The sequence below is a fragment of the Jaculus jaculus genome, chromosome 8, assembly GCF_020740685.1.
Source record: "Jaculus jaculus isolate mJacJac1 chromosome 8, mJacJac1.mat.Y.cur, whole genome shotgun sequence".
In the NCBI taxonomy this organism is placed as follows: domain Eukaryota; kingdom Metazoa; phylum Chordata; class Mammalia; order Rodentia; family Dipodidae; genus Jaculus; species Jaculus jaculus.
In genome coordinates, this window is record NC_059109.1 from 41,065,626 (window position 1) to 41,088,898 (window position 23,273).

Genomic DNA, 23,273 nt, shown 5'->3' on the forward strand with positions numbered 1-23,273 from the left:
AGAGAGAATGGGTGTGGTGCGCCAGGGCTTCCAGCCACTGGAAACGAATGCCAGACGCATGCGCTACCTTGTGCATCTGGCTTACATGGGTCCTGGGGAATCAAACCGAGGTCCTTTAGCTTTGCAGGCAAGCACCTTAACTGCTAAGCCGTCTCTCCGGCCCCCATTTCAGGTTTTTATTTGTGTGTGTGTGTGGCTTATCCATATGTGTACATCCATGCATGTGTGTAAAGTGACTAGAAGAGGATGTTGGTTGTCCTGTTAAGTTGCTCTTCCATCTTGAGACAGTCTCGCTTGTGCCATTTTTGGCGGGGGAAGCCTAGACTGGCTGACCAGCAAGTTGCCGTGATCCTCTTGTCTCCCTCCTCCCCTCCCCCAGCGTAGCCACACTCAGCTTATTACCTGTGTGCTGGGGCTCAAGCTCAGGTCCTCCTGCTTGGGTTGCAAGCACTCTCACCCAGTGAACCATCTCTCAAGCCCCTTTCAGTTTTTTATTATTTATTTATTTATTTATTTATTTATTTATTTATTTGAGAGAGAATATGAGAGAGAAAGAATGGCCACACTAGGGCCTCCAGCCACTGAACTCCAGATACAAGCGAATGCCTCTGGCTTATGTGGGTCTTGGGGATTTGAACCAGGGTCCTTTGACTTTGCAGGCAAGTGCCTTAACCACCATGCCATCTCTCCAGCCCCTCTTTCAGTTTTTAAATAAATGATTTTGCTACTAACTGATAAATAAACTAGTGCCTCTTACCCTTGAACCAGAAATAAAAGAATAAGGGGCTGTACATGTTCCCAGTGATTTTTTTTTTTTTAATGGAAATCTAATCTTCTCAATAGGTAGTGAAGATTATTTCATTAAACAAGAATACCTAATATGTGAAGATTACAAGTTATTCTGGGTGACACCAAGAAACTCTACAGAGTTAACCATAATAAAGGTAGGACCATTTTTTGTTTGTTTTTGTTTTGTTTTGTCTTTTTGAGGTAGGGTCCTGGAATTTACTGTGTAGTCTCAAGGTAACCTCAAACTCATGGCGATCCTCCTACTTCTGCCTCCCAAGTACTGGGATTAAAGGCGTGTGACGCCACACCCAGCATAGACTAGTGGTTTTTTATAACTTCGGTTGCCTTGTTTTAATAAAGTGGATTGAACAATAACAATAATTCTGTTTCCGGGGCTGGAGAGATGGCTTAGCCGTTAAGCGCTTGCCTGTGAAGCCTAAGGACCCCAGTTCAAGGCTCGGTTCCCCAGGTCCCACATTAGCCAGATGCACAAGGGGGTGCATGCATCTGGAGTTGGTTTGCAGTGGCTGGAGGTCCTGGCGCGCCCATTCTCTCTCTCTCCCTCTGTCTTTCTCTCTGTGTCTGTCGCTCTTAAATAAATAAATAAATAAATAAAAATGTTTAAAAAAATAATAATTCTGTTTCCATGGTGCCATCAAGTCTGTTTTTGAGATTGGCTTTAAAAAAAATTTTTTTTAATGAGAGAGAGAGAGTTGGTGCACCAGGGCTTCCCGCCACTGTGATGGAAACAAGATGCATGTGCCCCCTTATGCACATGTGTGACCTTGTGTCACCTTGTGCATCTGGCTTATGTGAAACCTGGAGAGTCAAACATGGGTCCTTACACTTTGCAGACAAGTATTTTAACCGCTAAGCTATCTCTCCATCCCCTATCAATCATTCTAGTCATCTGCTGGCTTCCTTGTTGGAAATCAATGAGCCATCAAGATATCACTTACCATTATAAGCCAGGATTAGAGGTCAGAAATGAGACTATTGGGTAAACTTTCACTATGTCTGAATATACAGAATACTTCAATTTGATCTTTCTGAGAAAAATCTGCCCTTAATTTTTTTTTTTAAGTTTAACAGTATTACAGAGGAAGAGAAAAGGTGGGGAAGGAAAGAGGGAAGCATAGGAGAAAGAGGGAAAATAGGACAGAAAGAAGATGCAAGCAGGCAAATGCCTTAACTGCTAAGCTATCTGTCCAGCCCACAGATTGGCCTTTTTTTTTTTTTTAATGTGAGAGAGAGAATTGGCATGTCAGGATCTCCAGCCATGGTAATCAAACCCTAGACATGTGTGCTACCTTGTGTACATGTGTGACCTTGTACTTTGTCACCTTTATGTGTCTGCTTACATGGGATCTGGAGAGTCAAACATAGGTCCTTAGGTTTCACAGGCAAGTGCCTTAACTGTTAAGCCATCTGTCCAGCCCCATTCTAATTCTTTTTTTTTTTTTTAATTTTTAAATATTTATTTATTTACTTATGGGGATTTGGCAGGTATAGAGAGAATGGGCAAGCCAGGGTCTCTAGCCACTGCAAATGAATTCCAAACACATGCTCTACCTTTTGCATCTGACTTATGTGGGTACTGGGGAATCAAACCTGGGTCCTTAGACTTCATAGACACGTGCCTTAAAACACTAAGCCATCTCTCCAACCCTCCTTCTAATTCTTGGATTTTGTATAAACTATTTTTCCTCCTTCATCCTGTAAGATCTTACGTTTGTCCCTGGCATTCTGAAATATAAGTTGCTTACTTTGGTATAAGTCTGATCAATTATGTACTATATAGGTACTCAATGGACTCCTTTTTTTTCAAAGTAGTGTCTCTATTCCAGGCTGACCTAGAACAGCCTCAGGGTGGCCTCGAACTCACTGTGATCCTCCTACCTCTGCCACTCAGGTGCTGGGATTAAAGGCATGTGCCACCACTCACGGGTTTTGTTTTGTTTTGTTTTTGAGGCAGGGTCTCACTCTAGTCCAAGCTAACCTAAAAATCAGGGCAATGTATATTACCACTTCAGCTTCCCAAGTGAGCTACCTCACCTGTTTTGTTTTTGTTTTTTTGTTTTTTCAAAGTACAGTCTCTCTCTAGCCCAGGCTGACCTGGAATTCACTATGTAGTCTCAGGGTGGCCTCAAATTCATGGTGATCCTACCTCTGCCTCCCAAGTGCTGGGGTGCTGGGATTAGAGGTGTGCACCCTGCCTGGCTCCACACCTGATGGTTTTTTTGTTGTTGTTTTTGTTTGTTTGTTTTTCAAGGTAGGGTCTCACTTTAGCTCAAGCTGACCTGGAATTCTCTGTGTAGTCTCAGGGTATCCTCAAACTCATGGTGATCCTTCTACCTCTGCCTCCCAAATGCTGGGATTAAAGGCATGTGCCACCACGCCTGGCTCCACACCTGGTTTTAATGGAAATTTCAGTATGGAAACTCCTTCAGTTCTGAGAAATTTTCACTGAACAAACTTGTTTTCAGTTTTCTGTTTTTTTATTCTATGATTTATTTTAATGGATATGTGTTCTTCTGACCATATTCTCTAAAAATCTTTACTTCTTAAGCTGGGTATCGTGCTGTATACCTGTCACTCCAGTACTTGAGTGCTAGAGTTAGGAGGATCAGGAGTTCAAGTCTAGCCTGTACTACAAAGTGAGTTTGAGGCCAGCCTGGGCTACATGAGACCCTAGCTCAAAAATAAATAGAGCTGCAGAAATGACTCAGTGGTTAAAGGCTCTTGCTTATAAGGCCTGATGGACTGGGTTCGATTCCCCAGTACCCACATAAAGCCAGATGCATAAAATGGCACATGTGTCTGGAGTTAGTTGCAGTGTCAAGACACAAGCACATCCTGGATGTCTGGATGAAAAAGAATGCTCTGTTTCGTCACTCTCTCCTTGCAAATAAATAAGTATTATTTAAAATAAATATTCTGTTTTCCAATTTCTTTATCTTTTGGTTTTACTTTCTGTAGCTTAGCAGATGCCAGTCCCTAGAGGATTGGTTCCAAGCCACCTCCCTTTTGCTGTAGATACCACATCTGAGGACATTCAAGTCCTTCAGATAAACTGTCAAAGCACTGGCAAATAACATATACATTTAAATTTTTTTTTTTTTTTTTTATTTGAGAGCAACAGAGAGAGAATGAGGCCAATAGAGAGAGAGAGAATGGGTGCTCCGGGGTCTTCAGCCACTGCAAACGATCTCCAGGTGCTTGCACCCCCTTGTGCATCTGGCTAATGTGGGTCCTGGGGAACTGACTCTTGAACCGGGGTCCTTAGGTTTCACAGGCAAGCGCTTAGCCACTAAGCCATCTCTCCAGTCCTTATTTTTATTTTATTTTATTTTTGAGGTAGAGTCTCACTGTAGTGCAGGCTGACTTGGAATTCATTATGTGGTCTCAGGGTGGCCTCCAACTCAAAGCAGTCCTACCTCTGCCTCCCAAGTGCAGGGATTAAAGGTGTGTGCCACCATGCCCAGCCTACACACATCTTTTAAATGATCTCCACATTACTTGTAATACCTAATTGTGGTGGTTTGAATCAGATATTCCTGATAAGCTCATGTGTTCTGAATGCTTGGTCCCCAGCTGGTGGCAATTTGGGAGGTGGAGCCTTGCTGGAGGAAGTGTGTTTCTGGGAGCAGGCTTTGGAGTGTTGTAGCCACCTCCCCCTTACCAGAATTTGACTCAGTCTCCTGCTACTATTTTCCATCTGCTTTGGCCAGAGGCATTCTCCAGCCTCTGCTTATGCCACACTTTCCTCTGGCATCACGAAGCTTCACCTTGACACCGTAAGTCAAAATAAAAACTTTTCTCCCATCAGTTACTTTTGGTTTGGTGCTTTGTTTCACTAATGAGAAGGTAACTATAACAATAACTTAATGTAAATATATGTGAATAGGTATTTGCTATGTTGTTTTTTAAAAACATTGGTTGTCACATAGTGTTTTCTCTTTCTTTTTTTTAAATTCATTTTTATTTTTATTTATTTATTTGAGAGCGACACAGAGAGAGAGGCAGAGAGAGAGAATGGACACACCAGGGCTTCCAGCCACTGCAAACGAACTCCAGACACATGCGCCCCCTTGTGCATCTGGCTAACATGGGTCCTGGGGAATCAAGCCTCGAACCGGGGTCCTTAGGCTTCACAGGCAAGCGCTTAACCGCTAAGCCATCTCTCCAGCCCTGCTATGTTGTTAACAACAGGAAAAATAGTTTATACATGTTTTGTACAGATGGCAGTATTTTTTTTCCCTTAAGTATTTTTTATCATGATGAATTAAATCCTCTTATACAGAGGAGATATCCATAGATATAAAGATCTGACAATATTTCATCAAACTTATTTTCAGTCTTCTTGTTAGGTTTATTTATCTATTTGAAAGAAAGAGGCAGATAAAGAATGGGTACACCAGGGCCTCCAGCCACTGCAGACACACTCCAGATGCATGCACCATCTTGGGCATCTGGTTTTTGTGGGTTCTGGGAAATCAAACCCTGGGTCCTTAGGCTTTGTAGGCAAGAGCTTTTACTGCTAAGCCATCTCTCCAGCCCCTGTTAGTTTTTTGTTGTTGTTGTTGTTTAATATATTTTTATTTATTTATTTGAGAAAGAATGGGCACACTGGGGCCTCCAGCCACTGCAGACATACTCCAGATGCATGTGCCCCTGGCTTATGTGGGGCCTGCAGAGTCGAACCAGGATCCTTTGGCTTTGCAGGCAAACACCTTAACTGCTAAGAAGCCATCTCTCCAGCCCTTGTTAGTGTTTTGTTGTTGTTGTTGTTTTTTATACTTGATCTTAGCCAAAAGGCCAAGAAGCGATGTTGTTGTTTTTTAATGAGAGTATTGGCGCACACCAGGGCCTCCAGCCACTGTAATTGCCTGAGCCACTAAGCTATTTCTCCAACCCCCTTGCTAGGTTTCTTCCTTCCTTCCTTCCTTCCTTCCTTCCTTCCTTCCTTCCTTCCTTCCTTCCTTCCTTCCTTCCTTCCTGCCTTCCTGCCTTTCTTTCTTTCTTTTATTCATTTGAGAGAGTGAGAAAGAGACAGGGAAAAAAAATGGGTACACCAGGGCCTCCACCCACTGTAGTTGAACTCCAGATGTATGTACCACCTTAGGCAGCTGGCATTACATAGGTATCAGGGGATCAAACTCAGATAGGTCCTTAGGCTTTGCAGGCAAATGCCTTAATCGTTGAACTATCTCTCCAGGCCAGGTTGTTTTGTTTGTTCTTGTTTCATCTGTATTTAATTTGCAAAAACTTTTTTGAAAGTTGGATTTTCATGAGGCATTCTGTTCTTATTTTAATGAACACTATTGGGTATTTCACTGAGATATTAATGATATTTTAAAAGAAAATTTCATGGGCTGGAGAGCTGGCTCAACAATTAAGGGATTTCTTTGCCTGCAAAGCCTAACAACCCTGGTTCGATTCCCCAGTACCCACATAAAGACAGATGCACAACAGGGCATGTGCATCTGGAGTTTGAGCTACAAGAGGCCCTGGTGTGCCCATTCTATCACTCTCTCTTCCTGTCTCCACTTATAAATAAATAAACAAACAGAAATATTTTTTAAAAAAATTTCAAATTGGGCATGGTGGTGCATGCCTTTATCCCAGCACTTGGGAGGCAGAGGTAGGAGGATTGCCATGATGACTAGAGTGAAACCCTTCCTCAAAAAAACTAAACAAAACAAAAAGCCGGGCGTGGTGGTGGCATACACCTTTAATCCCAGCATTTCGGAGACAGGTAGGAAGATTGCTGTGAATTCAAGGCCAGCGTGAGAATATACAGTGAATTCCAGGTCCGCCTGGGCTAGAGTGAAACTCTACCTTAAAAGAAATGAAAGAGACAGAGAGAGAAGAGGAAAGATTTCTTTGGGCTAGTGAGATGGCTCAGTAAGCATGAAGGCCTGAGTTTGATCCCCAGAATCCACATAACTAGCTGCGTGTGGCCACATACCTCCTGAAACCCCATCCTGTGGGAGCAGAGAGAGGGGAATTACTGCATCTTATTGATTAGACTGACCTAAGAATTGATACCATCTACTCTGGTATGCATGCAAATATACTACACATACACACCCTCCAAAAATTATTTTTCTCTTTCAATATTTTCTCCTTTTTGTTTTGTATTTTTTAAAACTCTGTTACACAGTTGGGCATGGTGGTGCACTCCTTTAATCCCAGCACTTGGGAGGCAGAGATAGGAGGATCGCCATGAGTTCAAGGCCTCCCTAAAACTACATAGTGAATTCCAGGTCAGCCTGGGCTAGAGTGAGACCCTACTGAGGAAATTAAAAAAAAAAAAAGTTACAGCTATCTTTAAGTGTTTGGCTTTGTATTCAGATTTAAGTGTGGAACACTAAAAGTTAGTTCAGGGCTGGAGAAATGGCTTAAAGGTTAAGGAGTTTGCCTGCAAAGTCTAAGGACCTAGGTTTGATTCCCCAGAACCCATATAATCCAGATGCACAAGGTTGCACATGTGTCTGGAGTTCATTTGCAATGGCTGGAGGCTGTGGCATACCCATTCTGTCTGCCTCTTTCTTTCTCTCTTCAATAAATAGATAATTTTTTTTTAATTGGGGGGGAAAACCTAATTGAAAGCTCTGTGTATCTAGGCAGATTTTGACAGTTAAGGACCTCACTGTACGCTTGGGGATTTGATTGGAAAACCTAATCATTAAATCTTGTCTGATTTGGGCTGATCAGATTGCTCAAAAAAGGTTTCTAATTTCCTGTCCAGAGAATGTAAGCCTGGCTGCTGACTTCTTAAAAGCTGAATGAGGAAATTAGTCTGGAGAATAGAAGGGCAGGGAGGTGCATCTTAGCATTTGATAGATGAACTTCCTGTTTTCCATGCTCCATCCCTCATTGTCTCCCAAATTGGATGGAGAGTGTATTAGTCAGGGTTCTCTAGAGGAACAGAATTGCTAGAATGAATTATTTTAAAAAGGGAATTTATTGGATTAGCTTACAGTAGTCCAATAGCAGTTGCAGGCCTGAGAATCACCGAACCTGGTAGCTGCTCAGTCCACGTGGCCAGATGCCTCAGCAGTCCCGACCCGGCACTGCAGATGGTGCCGGAAAGCCTGGAGGCTTCCTGAGGAGCCGCTGGGTTTCAATCCACGCAGGTCTTCAGTTGATGTTGTTCTTTAGTCCGCACTGGTCTTCAATCCACGCTAGAAGGTAGGGAGCAGCTCTGGCAGCCAAGTGGAAGGAAGGAAGGAAAAGGGAACTCTTTTACCCAGAGCTTCCTTATATCAAGTCCCTCTCTGAGCGGGGCACCCACTCTCGGGGATGTGCTCACCCTGGGGGAAAGACCTCCTCCTTTACTTGATCCTTCCTAGAACCAGCCTGTGGATTACTAAATAGATCAAGTTGACAGCACCTTAACTATCACAAATCCACCCCTTGTCAACTTGGCATCAAATCATGTCTCCTTACATCATACTTAATTTCCAAATGAAAACAGTAACAAGCTCATAATTCCGCCTAACATCACATAACTATCCCACGTACAACCGGAACCTCAAAATCTTCCCCCCAACACAAGCTTAGTCTCTAATATAATGGGTCTAATATAAATTCAACAGTTTAGCTAATGGTACAATCTTAATATTGGTGTAAATACAAATACTCTCTTATCAAGGCAGGACAGAAACATTGCAATCACAGTCCTCGTTTCTGTAACTGGTCATGTGGTCTTAGCTGGTATTTGTAACTGCCTTCTTCTACTACCCATTCTGTATTTCCTCCACCTTCAGCAAGTATCCCCTCAGGTCTTGGTTCTTTACCTGGAGGGGTAACCCATACCTTCATTCCTGAAGGATCTGGGCCATTTATCACACTACTTCTATTGGGTTGTTGCAGTCGTCCATTGACTTTGACAACAGGACATGGTAACACTAACAGATGTCCTAAAGGATCTCCTGCACTCCAGGCATACTCTTCCTTACTGCCATTGTGGAGGAGCAGCCCAATTTCCCCCTGGTAATCTGAGTCAGTCAACCCTGCAATCACTGTAACTCCTTTCTCAACCTGTTCACTCAAGGTCATTAGGAGCCCAAAGTGACCAGGGGGAAGTCTTAGCTTCCAGTTCAATAGAATGTTCTTTGTGTCTCCTGGCAAAAGCACTCCCCCCTCTGGGACCAAGACTTGTAGTCCAGCAGAGTGTAAGGTTGCGGGAACAGGAAGCAAAAATCTAGCTAACGGGTCACTTGGGGTGATGGTTAGTGGGACCATTCCCATTTCCACCCCTTGATTCCTGGACCCGTGAATCTGGGCTATAGGAGAAACAGTACCATATATAGGACGCTGATTCAGAGCATATACAGCCTGCTGGAGGACACTCCCCCAGCCCTCCAAGCTGTTGCCACTGTAGCTGTTTCTTCAAAAGGCCATTCCACCGTTCTATCAAGCCAGCTGCTTCAGGATGGTGGGGCACATGGTAAGACCAGTGAATTCCATGATCAGGAGCCCACTGCCGTACTTCCTTGGCGGTGAAGTGAGTTCCTTGATCAGAAGCAATGCTGTGTGGAATGCCATGACGGTGGATAAGGCATTCTGTAAGCCCACGGATGGTAGTTTTGGCAGAAGCACTACGTGCAGGAAAGGCAATTGCATACCCAGAATAAGTGTCTATTCCAGTAAGGACAAAACGCTGCCCTTTCCATGATGGAAGAGGTCCAATGTAGTCAACCTGCCACCAGGTTGCTGGCTGGTCTCCCCGAGGAATACTACCATTTCAGGGGCTCAGAGTTGGCCTCTGCTGTTGGCAAATTTGGCACTCAGCAGTAGCTGTAGCCAGGTCAGCCTTAGTAGTGGAAGTCCATGTTGTTGGGCCCATGCATAGCCTGCATCTCTGCCACCATGGCCACTTTGTTTGTGGGCCCATTGGGCAATGACAGGGGTGGCTGAGGAGGAGAGATCTAGGGCATGGTTTACAGATGGTTCAACACGTTATGCTGGCACTGCCCAGAAGTGGACAGCTGCAGCATTACAGCCCCTTTCTGGGACAACTCTGAAGGACTGTGGAGAAGGGAAGTCTTCACAATGGGCAGAACTTCGGGCAGTGCATATGGTTGTGCATTTTGCTTGGAAGGAAAAATGGCCAGATGTGCGGTTATACACTGACTCATGGGCTGTGGCCAATGGTTTGGCTGGATGGTCTGGGTCTTGGAAGGAGCACAATTAGAAAATTGGTGAAAAGGACATTTGGGGAAGGTGTATGTGGATAGGCCTCTCTGAATGGGCAAAGGATATAAGGATACTTGTGTCCCATGTCAGTGCTCATCAGAAGGTGACCTCATTGGAGGATGGCTTTAATAATCAAGTAGATAAGCTGACCCGTTCTGTGGATAGTGGTCAACCTTTTTCCTCAGTTGGCATTCCAATTCCGCCCCTCCAGCTAGGCTATTCACAGTCCTGGGAAACTTCATTGGGGCCGGCAGCTCCTTGGCAGCCATCTCATGGTCCCAGCATCTCCACTGGGTCTCCACTGCAATCCACGGTTCATCCTCATGGCCCCATGGGGTCTCTATGCAGGCAAACAGCAAACCTGCTTCATACTGCCCATGGCCATTTCCAAAACACAAGACTGTGTTACAAACTCAATGACCCTCTTTCCAGCATTTCTTATACTCCACGATACCAGGTAGGGTGCCAATTTGTTAATCCAAAGGGGAATAAAGCAGACTTTGAAGAACAGGACACTCCTTGAGCGCTCAGGCCCCTTCAAAAGAGTCGACATTCTTCCTGTTACCCCAGCACAGATCAGCTAGCCCAGTCTCAAAGGTTGTAATCTTTCAGTTGCAGCTGAATAGACAACGGTTCACCCAAAGATTTTTCTTTCTGTGCCATATCCCTCTGCTCACACCAGTTCATTCCTATGCAAAGCAACCCTGTACAAATTCTCAGGACATGGGCATAAGAGCAAGTTTCTTGCATAAACTGCTAACCCAGTCCAGGCAAAGCTCTTTCTCACTCTCATAAGCCAAACCTCACAGTCCATAGTTCTTAACTGCATTCAGGTCTTGTAGCTCTGACCATAATAGTCCATCAAGCTGTACTTACAGCACTGCAAGGTATCTGTTAGGCCAAGGTTTCAACTCCTTCCACTTATATGGTCTTATATGAATGTATTTGCCCTTCATTTTTCTCCGGTGTTAGAATCTGCTTTCTTGGGGTATTCTAGGTATATTGTTTGCTTTTACTCTCCAGTTTCCAGAATTGTGTTGCTCTTGTGTCTTTGATGGCAGATTTCTTTTTATTATTATATCTGTTGGATTATGAAGAGAGACTGTAAGAATTGTATGGCTTTTGTTATTACTTATTTGATTTTTTTTTTTTTTTTTTGGAGGTAGGGTCTCACTCTGGTCCAGGTTGACCTGGAATTAACTTTGTAGTCTCAGGGTGCCCTTGAACTCACAGCAATCCTCCTACCTCTGCCTCCCGAGTGCTGGGATTAAAGGCTTGAGCCACCATGCCTGGCTGATTTTTTTTTTTTTTTTAAGTCTCATGGATAGTTTGGAACTTATATGTAGACCAGGTTGGCACAAACTTGTTTCAGTCTTCTTCCTGCCTCTACGTCCAAGTGGTGTGATTGCAGGTGTGCACCCATTCCTGGCTTAATCTTGTTTTCTGTTTTTTTTTTTAAGTTAGAATAGATGGGTTTCATTATGACATTCACATATGTATATAATTACTTTGCTCCTACTCACTGTCATCCTCTTTCATCCCCCCATTGATCCCCTTCCAATAGTCCCCTTCTGCTTTCATGTCATAGGCATATATATATATGTTCTCCAGGAAATAATCCCTTTGTTTTCTGAAATAAGGGGGATGTAGGTGCTGGGTGGCCTCAAACTCTCAGCCATCCTCCTACCTCTGGTGCGCCACCATGCCCAGCACCCCTATTGTCTTTTTAAAAAATATTTTTTACTTATATATTTGAGAGAGCAGGGGAGAAAGAGGCAGAGAGAAAGTTGGAGAGAATGGGTGCACCAAGGCCTGTAGCTGCTACAAATATACACCACCTAGTGCATCTGACTTATGTGGCTACAGGGTCAGTTGGCTTTGTAAGCAAGCTCCTTAACCCCTAAGCCTTCTCTTTAGCCTCCCTATCGCCTTTTTATTCTTTCCTCCCCTTCTCTTTAGGCCTCTTCCTTTCTACTTTAATGTCCCCTTTTTACTTTCATTTCCTCTGTGTGTGTTGTATATATTTAAATCTAGATCCTACATATGATAAAACATGGGGATATTTGTCTTTCTCTTATTTCATCTAACATCATCTTTATTTCCATGTATTTTCTTGTATGTATGATTCTGGTCTTTATGGCTAAATAGGACTCCATTGTGTGTATAGACCACATTAAGAAATGTGTTACTTTTACTTTTTAAATTCTTATTTACTATATTTGTGTGTGTGTGTGTGCATGCGCATGCATATGTATGTACATACCAGATTCTTTTGTTGTTGCAAATGAACACCAGACTTGTGCACTGCTTTGTGTGTGTGTGTGTGTGTGTATGTGTGTGTGTGTGTGTATATATATATATATATATACATACATACATACATACACACACACACACACACACACATACATATAAACTTGTATTGACAACTTCTATACATACAGACAAGAAACCATGGTATTTCCCTCCCCTCTCCCACTTTCTGCTTCATAAATCTGCTCTCCATCATATCTGCACTGCTTTTTATATCTGGCTTTGTGTGGATGATGGGGAATTGAACCAAGGCCAGCATAGTTTGCAAGCAAGTGAGTTTTTAACTGCTGAATCATCTCCCCAGTCAAAGAACTGTATTTGCAATATGCCAACCATGACTACATATTCTAATTGCTCTTACTTTGGAGTTACACAATTTTAAAATATACTATCTTACAGGTGTCTTCTCAACCTGTGCCATGGGACTTTTATATCAAGCTCAAGTTAAAGGAACGTCTAAATGAAGAAATTTTTCAGTTTTGCAACTATTATCAATTCCAAGATGGCTATATTATTTGGTACCAGTATGTAAACTGTTCCACCCTTGAGGTTTGTATCAATACTAAAACCATATAATTTTAAAATCTCAAAAGATTTCTACTCCATTAATCAAAGAAATATAATACAAACTTTCAATCATCTAGAAAACAATGAATTTTTAATTAATTTTTTATTCGTATTTATTTATTTTGGTTTTTTGAGATAGGGCCTCATTCTAGCTCAGGCTGACCTGGAATTCACTATGGAGTCCAGGGTGGCCTCGAACTCATGGGAATCCTCTTACCTCTGCCTCCCATGTGCACCACCATGCCTGGCTTTACTTACTTATCTTTTATATAGGGTCTTGGTGGTGCCCTGGCTGGCCTATAATAATAGTCAAGCACTGTGTAGCACAGACTGTTCTGTTTCAGTCACCCAAATGGTAGGATCACAGGCATGTACCAACATGCCTAACCCTAGAAGTAACCACTTAAAAACTGAAAGTAAGCTTTGCACAGTGGCAGAATCGTAGCCAGTAAGATTTATTTGAGGCACAATTATTGCTAATTGAAAATGTTTCCTAACGCCATGACAACGTGAAATATAGTTGGCATTGGCAATTTTTTTTTTGTCCATTTTTTATTTATTTATTTATTTGAGAGTGACAGACACAGAGCGAAAGACAGATGGAGAGAGAGAGAGAATGGGCGCGCCAGGGCTTCCGGCCACTGCAAGTGAACTCCAGACGCATGCGCCCTCTTGTGCATCTGGCTAACGTGGGACCTGGGGAATCGAGCCTCGAACCGGGGTCCTTAGGCTTCACAGGCAAGCGCTTAACCGCTAAGCCATCTCTCCAGCCCGGCATTGGCAATTTTTGACAGTCTCTACAGAGACTGGGGAATAAAAAAACCTGAAAGTACTGGGCTGAAGAGATGGCTTAGCAGTTAAGGCACTTGCCAGCAAAGTCAAAGGATCCAGCTTTCATTCCCCATTACCCATTTAAAGCCAGATGCACAAGGTGCTACATGTGTCTGGAGTTCATTTACAATGCCTAGAGGCCCAGCTGAACCCATTCTTTCTATCTGCCTCTTAATCCCCTCTCTCTCTCTCTTTCTCTCAAATAAATAAATATTGTTTAAAAAATTGAAAGCATCTCCTGGGCGTGGAGGCGCATGCCTTTAATCCCACCACTCAGGATACAGAGGTAGGAGGATCACCATGAGTTAGAGGCCACCTGAGACTACATAGTGAAGTCCAGGTCAGTCTGAGCCAGAGTAGACCCTATCTTGAAAAACCAAAATAATAATAATAATAATAATAATAATAATAATAACTGAAAGCATCCAGTGTGGTGGCGCATGTCTTTAATCTCAGTACTAAGGAGGCAAAGATAGGATAGCTGTGAGTTCCAGGACAGCCTGGCTGTTGTAGGTCAACATGAGACTCTCTCCAGCCCCACATATATTCTTAAATAACATTTGACTTCTGAAAAAGAAACTGGGCATTGTAGCCTATGACTTTAATCCCAGCAGAGGTAAGAGGATCACCATGAGTTTGAGGCCAGCCTGGGACTAGAGTAAATTCCAAGTCAGCCTGGGCTATTGTGAGACTCTGCCTCAAAAAACAATAAAATAATAATATTAATAATATTTTTTTAATTGCCAGGTGTGATGGTGCATTACTTTATCCCACCACTCACTCAGGCGGCAGAGATAGAAAGGAGAATCACTGAGTTTGAGGCCATCCTGAGACTACAGAGTGGGTTCCAAGCCTTCATGAACTAGAGTGAGACCTTACCATGAAAAAAAAATAGGACTAGATTAACAAAAAGGAAAAAAAGGCCAGGTGTGGTGGAGCATGCCTTTAATCCCAGCATTTGGGAGGCAGAGGTAGGAAGCTCCCCATGAGTTTGAGGCCACCCTGAGACTCCATAGTGAATTCCAGGTCAGCCTGGGCGAGAGTGAGACTCTACCTCAAAAATCCAAAAAATAAACAAATAAAGGACTAGAGAGATGGTACCCCCCCATAATTTTTAAAAAGTAAAATTCCTAGGCTGCAGAGATGGCTTAGTAGTTAAGGCTCTTGGCCTGTAAAGCCTAAGGAACCATGTTCAAATCCCCAGGTTCCACATAAGCCAGACACACAAGGTGATGCATGCACAAGCTTGCACATGCGCACAAAGTGCCCCATATGTCTGGAGTTCAATTACAGTGGCTGGAGGCCTGGTGTGCCAGTTCTCTTGCTCTTGCTCTCTGTCATTAAATGTCAGGAGCCCTGCAGGCATGGTGGCACATGCCTTTAACACCAACGTTCAGGAGGCAGAGGTAGGAGGTTCATCATGAGTTGAAGGCTACCCTGAGACTACATAGTGAATTACAGTTAAGCCTGGGTTAGAGCAAGACCCTACCTTTAAAAACCGAAATTTAAAATAAATAAATAAATAAGGCCAGGACTGGAAAGATGGCTTAGGAACTAAGGCACTTGCCTGTGAAGCCTAAGAACTCATGTTTGAATCTCCAGGTCTCACGTAGCCAGACTCACAGTGACACAAGCATGCAATGTCGCAGATGATCCACAAGGGGGAGCACGTGTCTGGAGTTCGTTTGTAGTGGCTGAAGGCCCTGGTACACTCATTCTTTCTCAAAAAAAAAAACCAAAAAAACAAGCCAGTCTGTTGGGCTTGCCTCAAAAATAAAAGTAAAATTCCTTATTTTTCTTTTTTAAGTCTATGGGCTGGAGAGATGGTTTAGCGGTTAAGGCACTTGCCTGCAATGTGTAAGGACCCAGGTTTGATTCCCCAGAACCCACATAAGCCATATGCATATGGTGGTGCATGTGTATAGAGTTCCTTTTTTTTGTTTTGTTTTGTTTTGTTTTGTTTTTTCGAGGTAGGGTCTCACTCTGGTCCAGGCTGACCTGGAATTAACTGTCATCTCAGGGTGACCTTGAACTCATGGCAATCCTCCTACCTCTGCCTCCCGGGTGCTGGGATTAAAGGCGTGCGCCACCACGCCCGGCTCTAGAGTTCCTTTTTGTGGCTAGAAGCCTTTGTGTGCCCATTTGCTCAGTCTCATAAACATAAAAACAAAACTTTTTTTTTTTTTTTAAAAAGTTGGTCATTGTGGCATGCCTTTAATCCCAGCACTCAGAGTCCAGAGGTAGTAGGAGGATCACTGTAAATTCGAGGAGAGCCTGAGTAGCCTAAGACTACATAGTGAATTCCAGGTCGCCTTGGGCTAGAGTGAGACCCTACCTGGGGGAGTGGGGAGAGTCCTTTATTCTTACTTCCCAGTGCTCAGGAGGCTGAGTTAGAAGGATCACTGTGAGTTACAAGGCCAACCTGGGCTAGAATGAGACACTGCATCAATTTAAAAAAGAGAGAGAGAGAGAGAGAGAGAGACAGGAATTAAGGAAGGAAGAAACTGCAAATGTGTCTGGGAATACAAAGCAGCTGTCAAATATCCAGTATAATGTTGTGGCACCAACTTGAGTAGTTTCCTGTCCTTCTCTTTCTAGGATCTTCTCCAGCACAGTGAATTTATTACACATGAAATAACTGTGTTGATTATATGCAACCTTTTGACAATAGTAGAGAAGCTCCACAAAGCTGAAATAGTTCATGGAGACTTGAGTCCGAAGAGTTTGATCCTAAGAAACAGGTAGGTTCTTTTCATTTTCTTATAATTTTCAGCTTTCTTTTCAAACATGGATAATTATTTATGCCTTTTGATGAATGTCATCTGTGAATATAGTAAAAGAATATTTGCTATGTATATGTCAGTAAGCATTGAGATATATTAAAAGAAATAAATTGTTTTGTTTTTCAAGGTAGGGTCTCGCTGTAGCTCAGGCTGACCTGGAATTCACTGTGGAGTCTCAGGGTGGCCTCGAACTCACAGTGATCCTCCTACCTTTGTCCCAAGTGCTGGGATTAAAGGTGTGTGCCATCACATCTGACTTGAAGGGTTTGATTTTGTTTTTCGAGGTAGGGTCTCGCTCTAGCCTAGGTTGACCTAGAATTCACCGTGTAGTCTAAGGGTGGCCTCAAATTCATGGTGATCCTCCTACCTCTGCCTTCTGAGTGCTGGGATTAAAGGCATTTGCCACCATGCCCAGCTGAAGTATTTTTTTAGGGAGAGCTAAAATTGAAAAAAAGAGTAAGGTAAAATATGGTGTTGGTTCAACTGAAACAAAATTTTACATTATAGGCAACATTTTAATGAAAAACAACCTTATTTTGGTTTTCATTAAAAATTCAAGCAGCAGCTGGGCATGGTGGTGCGCACCTTTAATCCCAGCACTCAGGGGGCAGAGGTGGTAGGATCACTGTGAGTTTGAGGCCACCCTGAAACTACATGGTGAATACCAGGTCAGCCTGGGCTAGAGTGAGACTCTACCTTAAACAAAAAACTCAAGAGGGCAGAATCTCTTGATATTTGGAAATCCCGTCTGTTATAGTAAAGAAAAAAAGACTATGACCCCTCTATGGCAAAAGCCTATTCTCTATTTCCAGCACTTAGTATGTAGTAGAGAGCCTTAATACATGTTCTGTGGTGGCCATGCACTGTCTTCTACATGTACTCTGTCACCACACTACCTTCAACCTTTTGCCAGGCATGGTGGCACACACCTTTAATCCAGCATTTAGGAGGCAGAGGTAGGAGGATCTCTATGAGTTCGAGGGCAACCTAGGACTACAGAGTAAGTTCTAAATCAGCCTAGGCTAGAGTGATATGTACCTGGAGGCTGCAGGAGGAAGTGTTTTCCCCATCTTCACCCTTTGGGTGGACCTTGCCGCTGCTCCTACTACGCAGTTTCTGAACTAACCACTGGAGGGGGCCATTGTCATAGCTAAGGCATAACTGCAGTTTTTGTTTTTTTTTAAAGACCAGCCTATGCAGCCTCTTTCATGGCCTATTTTTATTCTCTTTCTCTTAAATCTGTGTTCAGAATCCACGATCCCTATGATTGTAATGGGAACAGTCAAGCTTTGAAAATAGTGGACTTTTCCTACAGTGTTGACCTTAGGGCACAGCTAGATGTTTTTACCCTCAGTGGCTTTCGGACGGTACAGATCATGGAAGGACAAAAGATCCTGGCTAACTGTTCTTCTCCCTACCAGGTAAGTGTAAGGCAAGCCTGAACAATATGGAGATTTCTTAATCTTTTCTGTGTCTAGATAATCTATGAAAGCTAGTGTTTACTAGTATTGACTCTCCTAAAATAGATGACCTAGTTTTCAAATATTGTATCACCAAGTCAAGTTATATGTACCATTTTTCACAGTGCTGAAGAATATACATATTCACGTGCAAACATATTATAAGTCATTTTCTGTGATCTTCCCCTTAAAATGAAGATAATAATCTCTGGTCCTTATATATCAAACTTATAAAGATTAAATGCAAGCCAGGCGTGGTGGCGCATGCCTTTAATCCCAGCACTTGGGAGGCAGAGGTAGGAGGATTGCCATAAGTTTGAGGCCACTCTGAGACTAATTCCAGGTCAGCCTGGGCTAAAGCGAGACCCTATCCCAAAAACAAACAAAAAGAAATGTAAAAACATGTAAAGATTAAATGCAGTAATGTGTACAAAAGGACATTGGGACAAATGTAAAGTGTTTGTATATGATGGCATTATATGCAAAAGTCTCTTGACTTACTTTTAGATAGAAGGTATTTGCTGATTGATGTGTATGGTGAACCTGAAATAGTCATGCAGACCACAGTAGGTCACAGCTGAAATCCAAGCAAATTTAATAGTTTCATAGTTGGTAGTCCAGAGAATGTTTATTGTTTATTCCTAAGAATAATCTCTAGAGTGGTGTTAGATCATTTCTTTGGGAAACTTCCCTTCCTATAAGGAACGTTCCATTAAAATGTTATGTCATGAAATAAACTTAAGCTCTGTAATGCTTGTCAACTTCCTATATACATGAGTTCCATAATAGAGACAGAGAACTACTTTAGCTGATGGCACCTTTTGTAATTTCAGGTAGACCTATTTGGCATAGCAGATTTAGCACATTTACTATTGTTCAAGGAACACCTACAGGTCTTCTGGGATGGGTTCCTCTGGAAACTTAGCCAAAATACTTCTGAGTAAGTATTGGGTGATTTCGGGTCTTTTTTTTTTTTTTTTTTTTTTTTTTTTTGGTCAATGATCTGCAGTGGCAATGTTAGGGGTGTTTTTTTGTTTGTTTGTTTTTGGTGATAAGGTCTTGCTGTGGGCCAGACTGACCTGGAATTCACTCTGTAATCTCAGGGTGGTCTCGAACTCATGGCAGTCCTACTACCTCTGCCTCCCAAGTGCTGGGATTAAAGGTGTGCGGCATCATACTTCACTAATGTTAGTTTTCTTAAATCAAACACCAGTAATTTCTGCCTGTTTTCAGTAGAGTATCAGCAGAGCTCCTGGTACAGGGTACAGGAATTGTCACTTGAAAGTAGTATGTAAGGGGATATGATGGAGAATGGAATTTCAAAGGGGAAAGTGGGGGGAGGGAGGGTATTACCATGGGATGTTTTTTATAATTATGGATGATGTTAATAAAACTTGAGAAAAAACTTTTAAAAATGGAAAGAAAAGAAAATATTATGTAAACTCTTGGCTTCAGGGCATTCTGAACCTGGGTATATCATATAGGCAATTGTACAAAATCTCCCCAGTTCAAAAGAGTTAGTGGAAACATTTTAGAAGAATAATTTTCTAACCAGTTGGTGCTAGTTTTAAGCCCCCTTTTAATAGCTATGTTACCAAAACTCAAGAAGCATCTCTTGAAGAGAATTCATTTTCTAAATTATATGCTGATATGAGATTATTATTTAATGAATGAGTAGATCCAAACCAAAGAACAGAAGTTCCTGGTGAAGAAATAAGTGATCTCTTAAAAGTTGCTTGGTTTTAGCCGGGCATAGTGGTACACGCCTTTAATCCCAGCTCTTGGGAGGTAGAGGTAGGAGGATCATCATGAGTTCGAGGCTACCCTGAAGACTACATAGGGAATTCCAGGTCAGCCTGAGTTAGAGTGAGACACTACCTCGAAAAACCAAAAGAGAAAGAGAAAGAAAGAAAGAGAGAGAAAATTACTTGGCTTCAAAACCTTAGTATTCCCTCAAACCTGCTCATAAAACTGAATACCTCCTGCACCACTTTAACATATAGCTAATAACTTCCCAGTATGTTGCAGTCAGGTTCGTATTGCTGGTAGAAATCATCCACCTAAGAGCAGCTTGTGGGGGAAAAAAGAGGTTTATTTTGGCTTACATGCTTGAGGGGGAAGCTCCATGATGGCAGGAAAAATGATGGCATGAGCAGAGGGTGGACATCACCCCTGGCCAACATCAGGTGGACAATAGGAACAGGAGAGTGTGCCAAACACTAGCAAAGGGGACACTGGCTATAAGCCCACCCCCAACAATATACTGCCTCTAGGAGGCATGAATTCCACAATCTCCATCAGCTGGGAACCTAGCATTCAAAACACCTATGTTAATGGGGGACACCGGAATTAAACTACAACACAGCACAAGCTTTTCAATTTATGACCTATTGGTTATTCTTAAATTAAAAAAAAAAATTAGTGTTGCCTATCCAAAATATCAAATTAGGGGGAAGTGGAGGGGGGGGGAGGGAATTACCATGGGATATTTTTTTATAATCATGGAAAATGCTCATAAAAATTTAAAAAATATATCAAATTATATTTTCCTCTTCTTTTAATTCAGAACTTGGCCAGTCATTTTTGACTCTTCTGTGTACTTTTAAAATAGCCATGAAGCCAGGCATGGTGGCGCACGCCTTTAATCCCAGCACTCGGGAGGCAAAGGTTGGAGGATTGCTTTGAGTTCAAGGCCATCCTGAGAATACAGAGTGAATTCCAGGTCAGCCTGGGCTGGAATGAGACTCTACCTCGAGAAAAAACAGAACAGATAAAAACACAAAATGCCTTGAAACATAATGTAAGACAGAGGAGTGTCAGGCATCTCCTATTAGCTATGAATCAGCTAGCTCTGGCACACCCAAGCAGAAACTGGTAGAGTTAGCTGGCCTTCCTGAACCGTCTTACCTCTTCAGCAACAGAAGTTTTTGGATTAAAAATAAAAGAGTTGGATAGATGGCTAAGGAGTTTAGGTGCTTGCCTGCAAAGCCATGGACCCAGGTTCAGTTCCTCAGTACTGGATGCACAAGGTGTTGCAGAGGCATCTGAAGTTCATTTGTAGTGGCTAGAGGCTCTGGTGTGCCCATTTTCTCTTTCTCTCTGTCTGTCTTTCTTTTTTTTTTTTTTTTTTTAATTTCCAGAATTCTTTTATTTTATTTGAGAGAGAAAGAGGCAGAGAGAGGGAGAGAGAGAGAATGGGTGCTCCAGGGCCTCCAGCCATTGCAAATGAGCTCCAGAGACAATGGCCACCTTGTGCATCTAGCTTACATGAGTACTGGGGAATTGAACCTGGGTCCTTAAGGCTTCACAACCATGCACCTTAACTGCTAAACCATCCCTTTAGCCCTCTTTTTCTATTTTCTCTTTCTGTGTCTCTCAAATAAATAAATTATTTTTATTTTTATTTATTTATTTGAGAGTGACAGAGAGAGAAAGAGGCAGAGAGACAGGGAGAGAGAGAAAGAATGGGTGCGCCAGGGCTTCCAGCCACTGCAAACGAACTCCAGACACGTGCGCCCCCTTGTGCATCTGGCTAACGTGGGTCCTGGGGAATCCAGCCTCAAACTGAGGTCCTTAGGCTTCACAGGGAAGCGCTTAACCGCTAAGCCATCTCTCCAGCCCAAGAAATATGTTTTAAAGTAGTAAGTAAGCAAATTATTTTAATCGAGTTTAGGATTCTAAGAAAATTATAAAGTGCTGGGGTGGGAAAGAGACTGCAATCTGTTAAATAAATAACCTGTACTCTACCGAAGCTAGGCAGAAAACAAAATTTCTTTTTCTTCTGTTGTTTTTTGTTTGTTTGTTTGTTTTATAAATTTGTAAGCAGAGAAAGAAGAGAGACAGAGAAAATGGGCATGACAGGGCCTCCAGCCGCTGCAAACAAACCCAAAATGCATGTGATACTTTGTGCATCTGGCTTTCTGTGGGTACTGGGAAACCAAACCCAGGTTGTTAGGCTTTGTAGGCAAGTGCCTTGACCACTGAGCAATCTCGTCAGCCCTTTTTCTTCTGTTTAATATGCAGGGGATATTTGTAGGTTCAGATGAGAGAAAATTTTAATATTTTTAAATTTTATTTAAGAGAGAGAGAAAGGGGAAGACAAAGAGAATGGACACACCAGAGCCTCTAGCCACTGCAAACAAACTCCAGATGCACGCTCTACCTCGTGCATCTGGCTTACATGGGTCCTGGGGAATTGGACCTGGATTCTTGGGCTTTGCAGGAAAGCACCTTAACTGCTAAGCTATCTCTCCAGCCTGAGAGAATTTCTTTTATGTGCATTGAATTAATGGCTTTTCCATGGTGAAGTGTTTTTTTTCCCCCCCTATGTTTTCAAAGGAGTATTTTAATCCTAGAGTTCTGGGTATTACCTCCAGTAATCTTGATTCATTAATGTACTATTGAGTTAAGCTTAAAAAGATTCTTAATTTCTATTTGCCTAATCTTGATTGAAATGGTTTTTATATATTTTTAGGCTAAAAGATGGTGAATTGTGGAATAAGTTCTTTGTCCGGATTCTGAATGCCAGTGATGAGTCCACAGTGTCTGTTCTGAGGGAACTTGCAGCAGAAATGAATGGGGTTTTTGACACCCCATTCCAAGGTCACCTAAACAAAGCCTTATGGAAGGTAGGGAAGGTAATTAGTCCTATGACTTTGCTCTTTCAGCAAGATAGGCAGTCAAGTTCCTCACAGGTTCCTGCCCAAAACTGATGGCTGTATTGTGCAACACTGGATCGAACATAGTGTAATTTAGGACACTTATGACACACTACTTGTCTACTTGCTAGTTGAGGCCTATTTCTAAGTAACACTGTTTTTCAGAGTACTGTGCCCACTGTCAGCCTCATTTGATTTATTCTGAATGGGTTCTGTGGAAATGGATACTTCATTATTGTTTACCCTTTTCTTTCTACTTTCCCCTGTATTTTGCCCTTTTATATTCTGTAATATGTACTTTTATGGTCAGCATGTATTTTATAATAATAAAATAGTATTTGTCAAGTCTGTGCTTCTAGAATTCCATCCATATATTGCAAGCTAAGATATAATAAATGGCTTAATTTTTCAGAGAGGAATTATTTTTACCATGGAAACTTTTTATCCTAGATTTAGTAGTTACGATAGGATAACAACTCAGCCAGCCATTTTGTTAGATGTTTCTGACCTAGTAAGTGGTGCAGATGGGAAAGTAGGTAAAATCATAGATACAACCCCACCCCGACAAAGTTATTTTTGTTGTTGTTATTTGTGTTTTCAGGTAGGGCCTGGAGCTAGCCCGGGCTAACCTGGAATTCACTACATAGTCTCAGGCTGGCTTCGAA

At 42.3% G+C, this 23,273-nt stretch overlaps 1 protein-coding gene and 1 pseudogene across 2 annotated transcripts in view; both read left to right on the forward strand.

Annotated features, from left to right (window-relative positions):
* The window catches only part of Bub1b (BUB1 mitotic checkpoint serine/threonine kinase B), an 85,127-nt gene extending 62,174 nt beyond the window's left edge, over positions 1 to 22,953 (forward strand). The window contains exons 18-24 of one of the 2 annotated variants that reach the window (XM_045157344.1): positions 844 to 944; positions 12,709 to 12,858; positions 16,306 to 16,448; positions 17,740 to 17,911; positions 18,784 to 18,890; positions 22,425 to 22,587; positions 22,622 to 22,953. In XM_045157344.1, coding sequence (XP_045013279.1) covers positions 844 to 944; positions 12,709 to 12,858; positions 16,306 to 16,448; positions 17,740 to 17,911; positions 18,784 to 18,890; positions 22,425 to 22,587; positions 22,622 to 22,705 — 920 coding nt within the window. In that variant the 3' untranslated portion in view covers positions 22,706 to 22,953. Of the gene's footprint in view, positions 1 to 843; positions 945 to 12,708; positions 12,859 to 16,305; positions 16,449 to 17,739; positions 17,912 to 18,783; positions 18,891 to 22,424 lie in introns of both variants that reach the window. The other variant, XM_045157345.1, reaches the window with a different exon arrangement.
* LOC123463024 lies at positions 13,296 to 13,473 on the forward strand (annotated as a pseudogene).
* Positions 22,954 to 23,273: the final 320 nt, after the last annotated feature.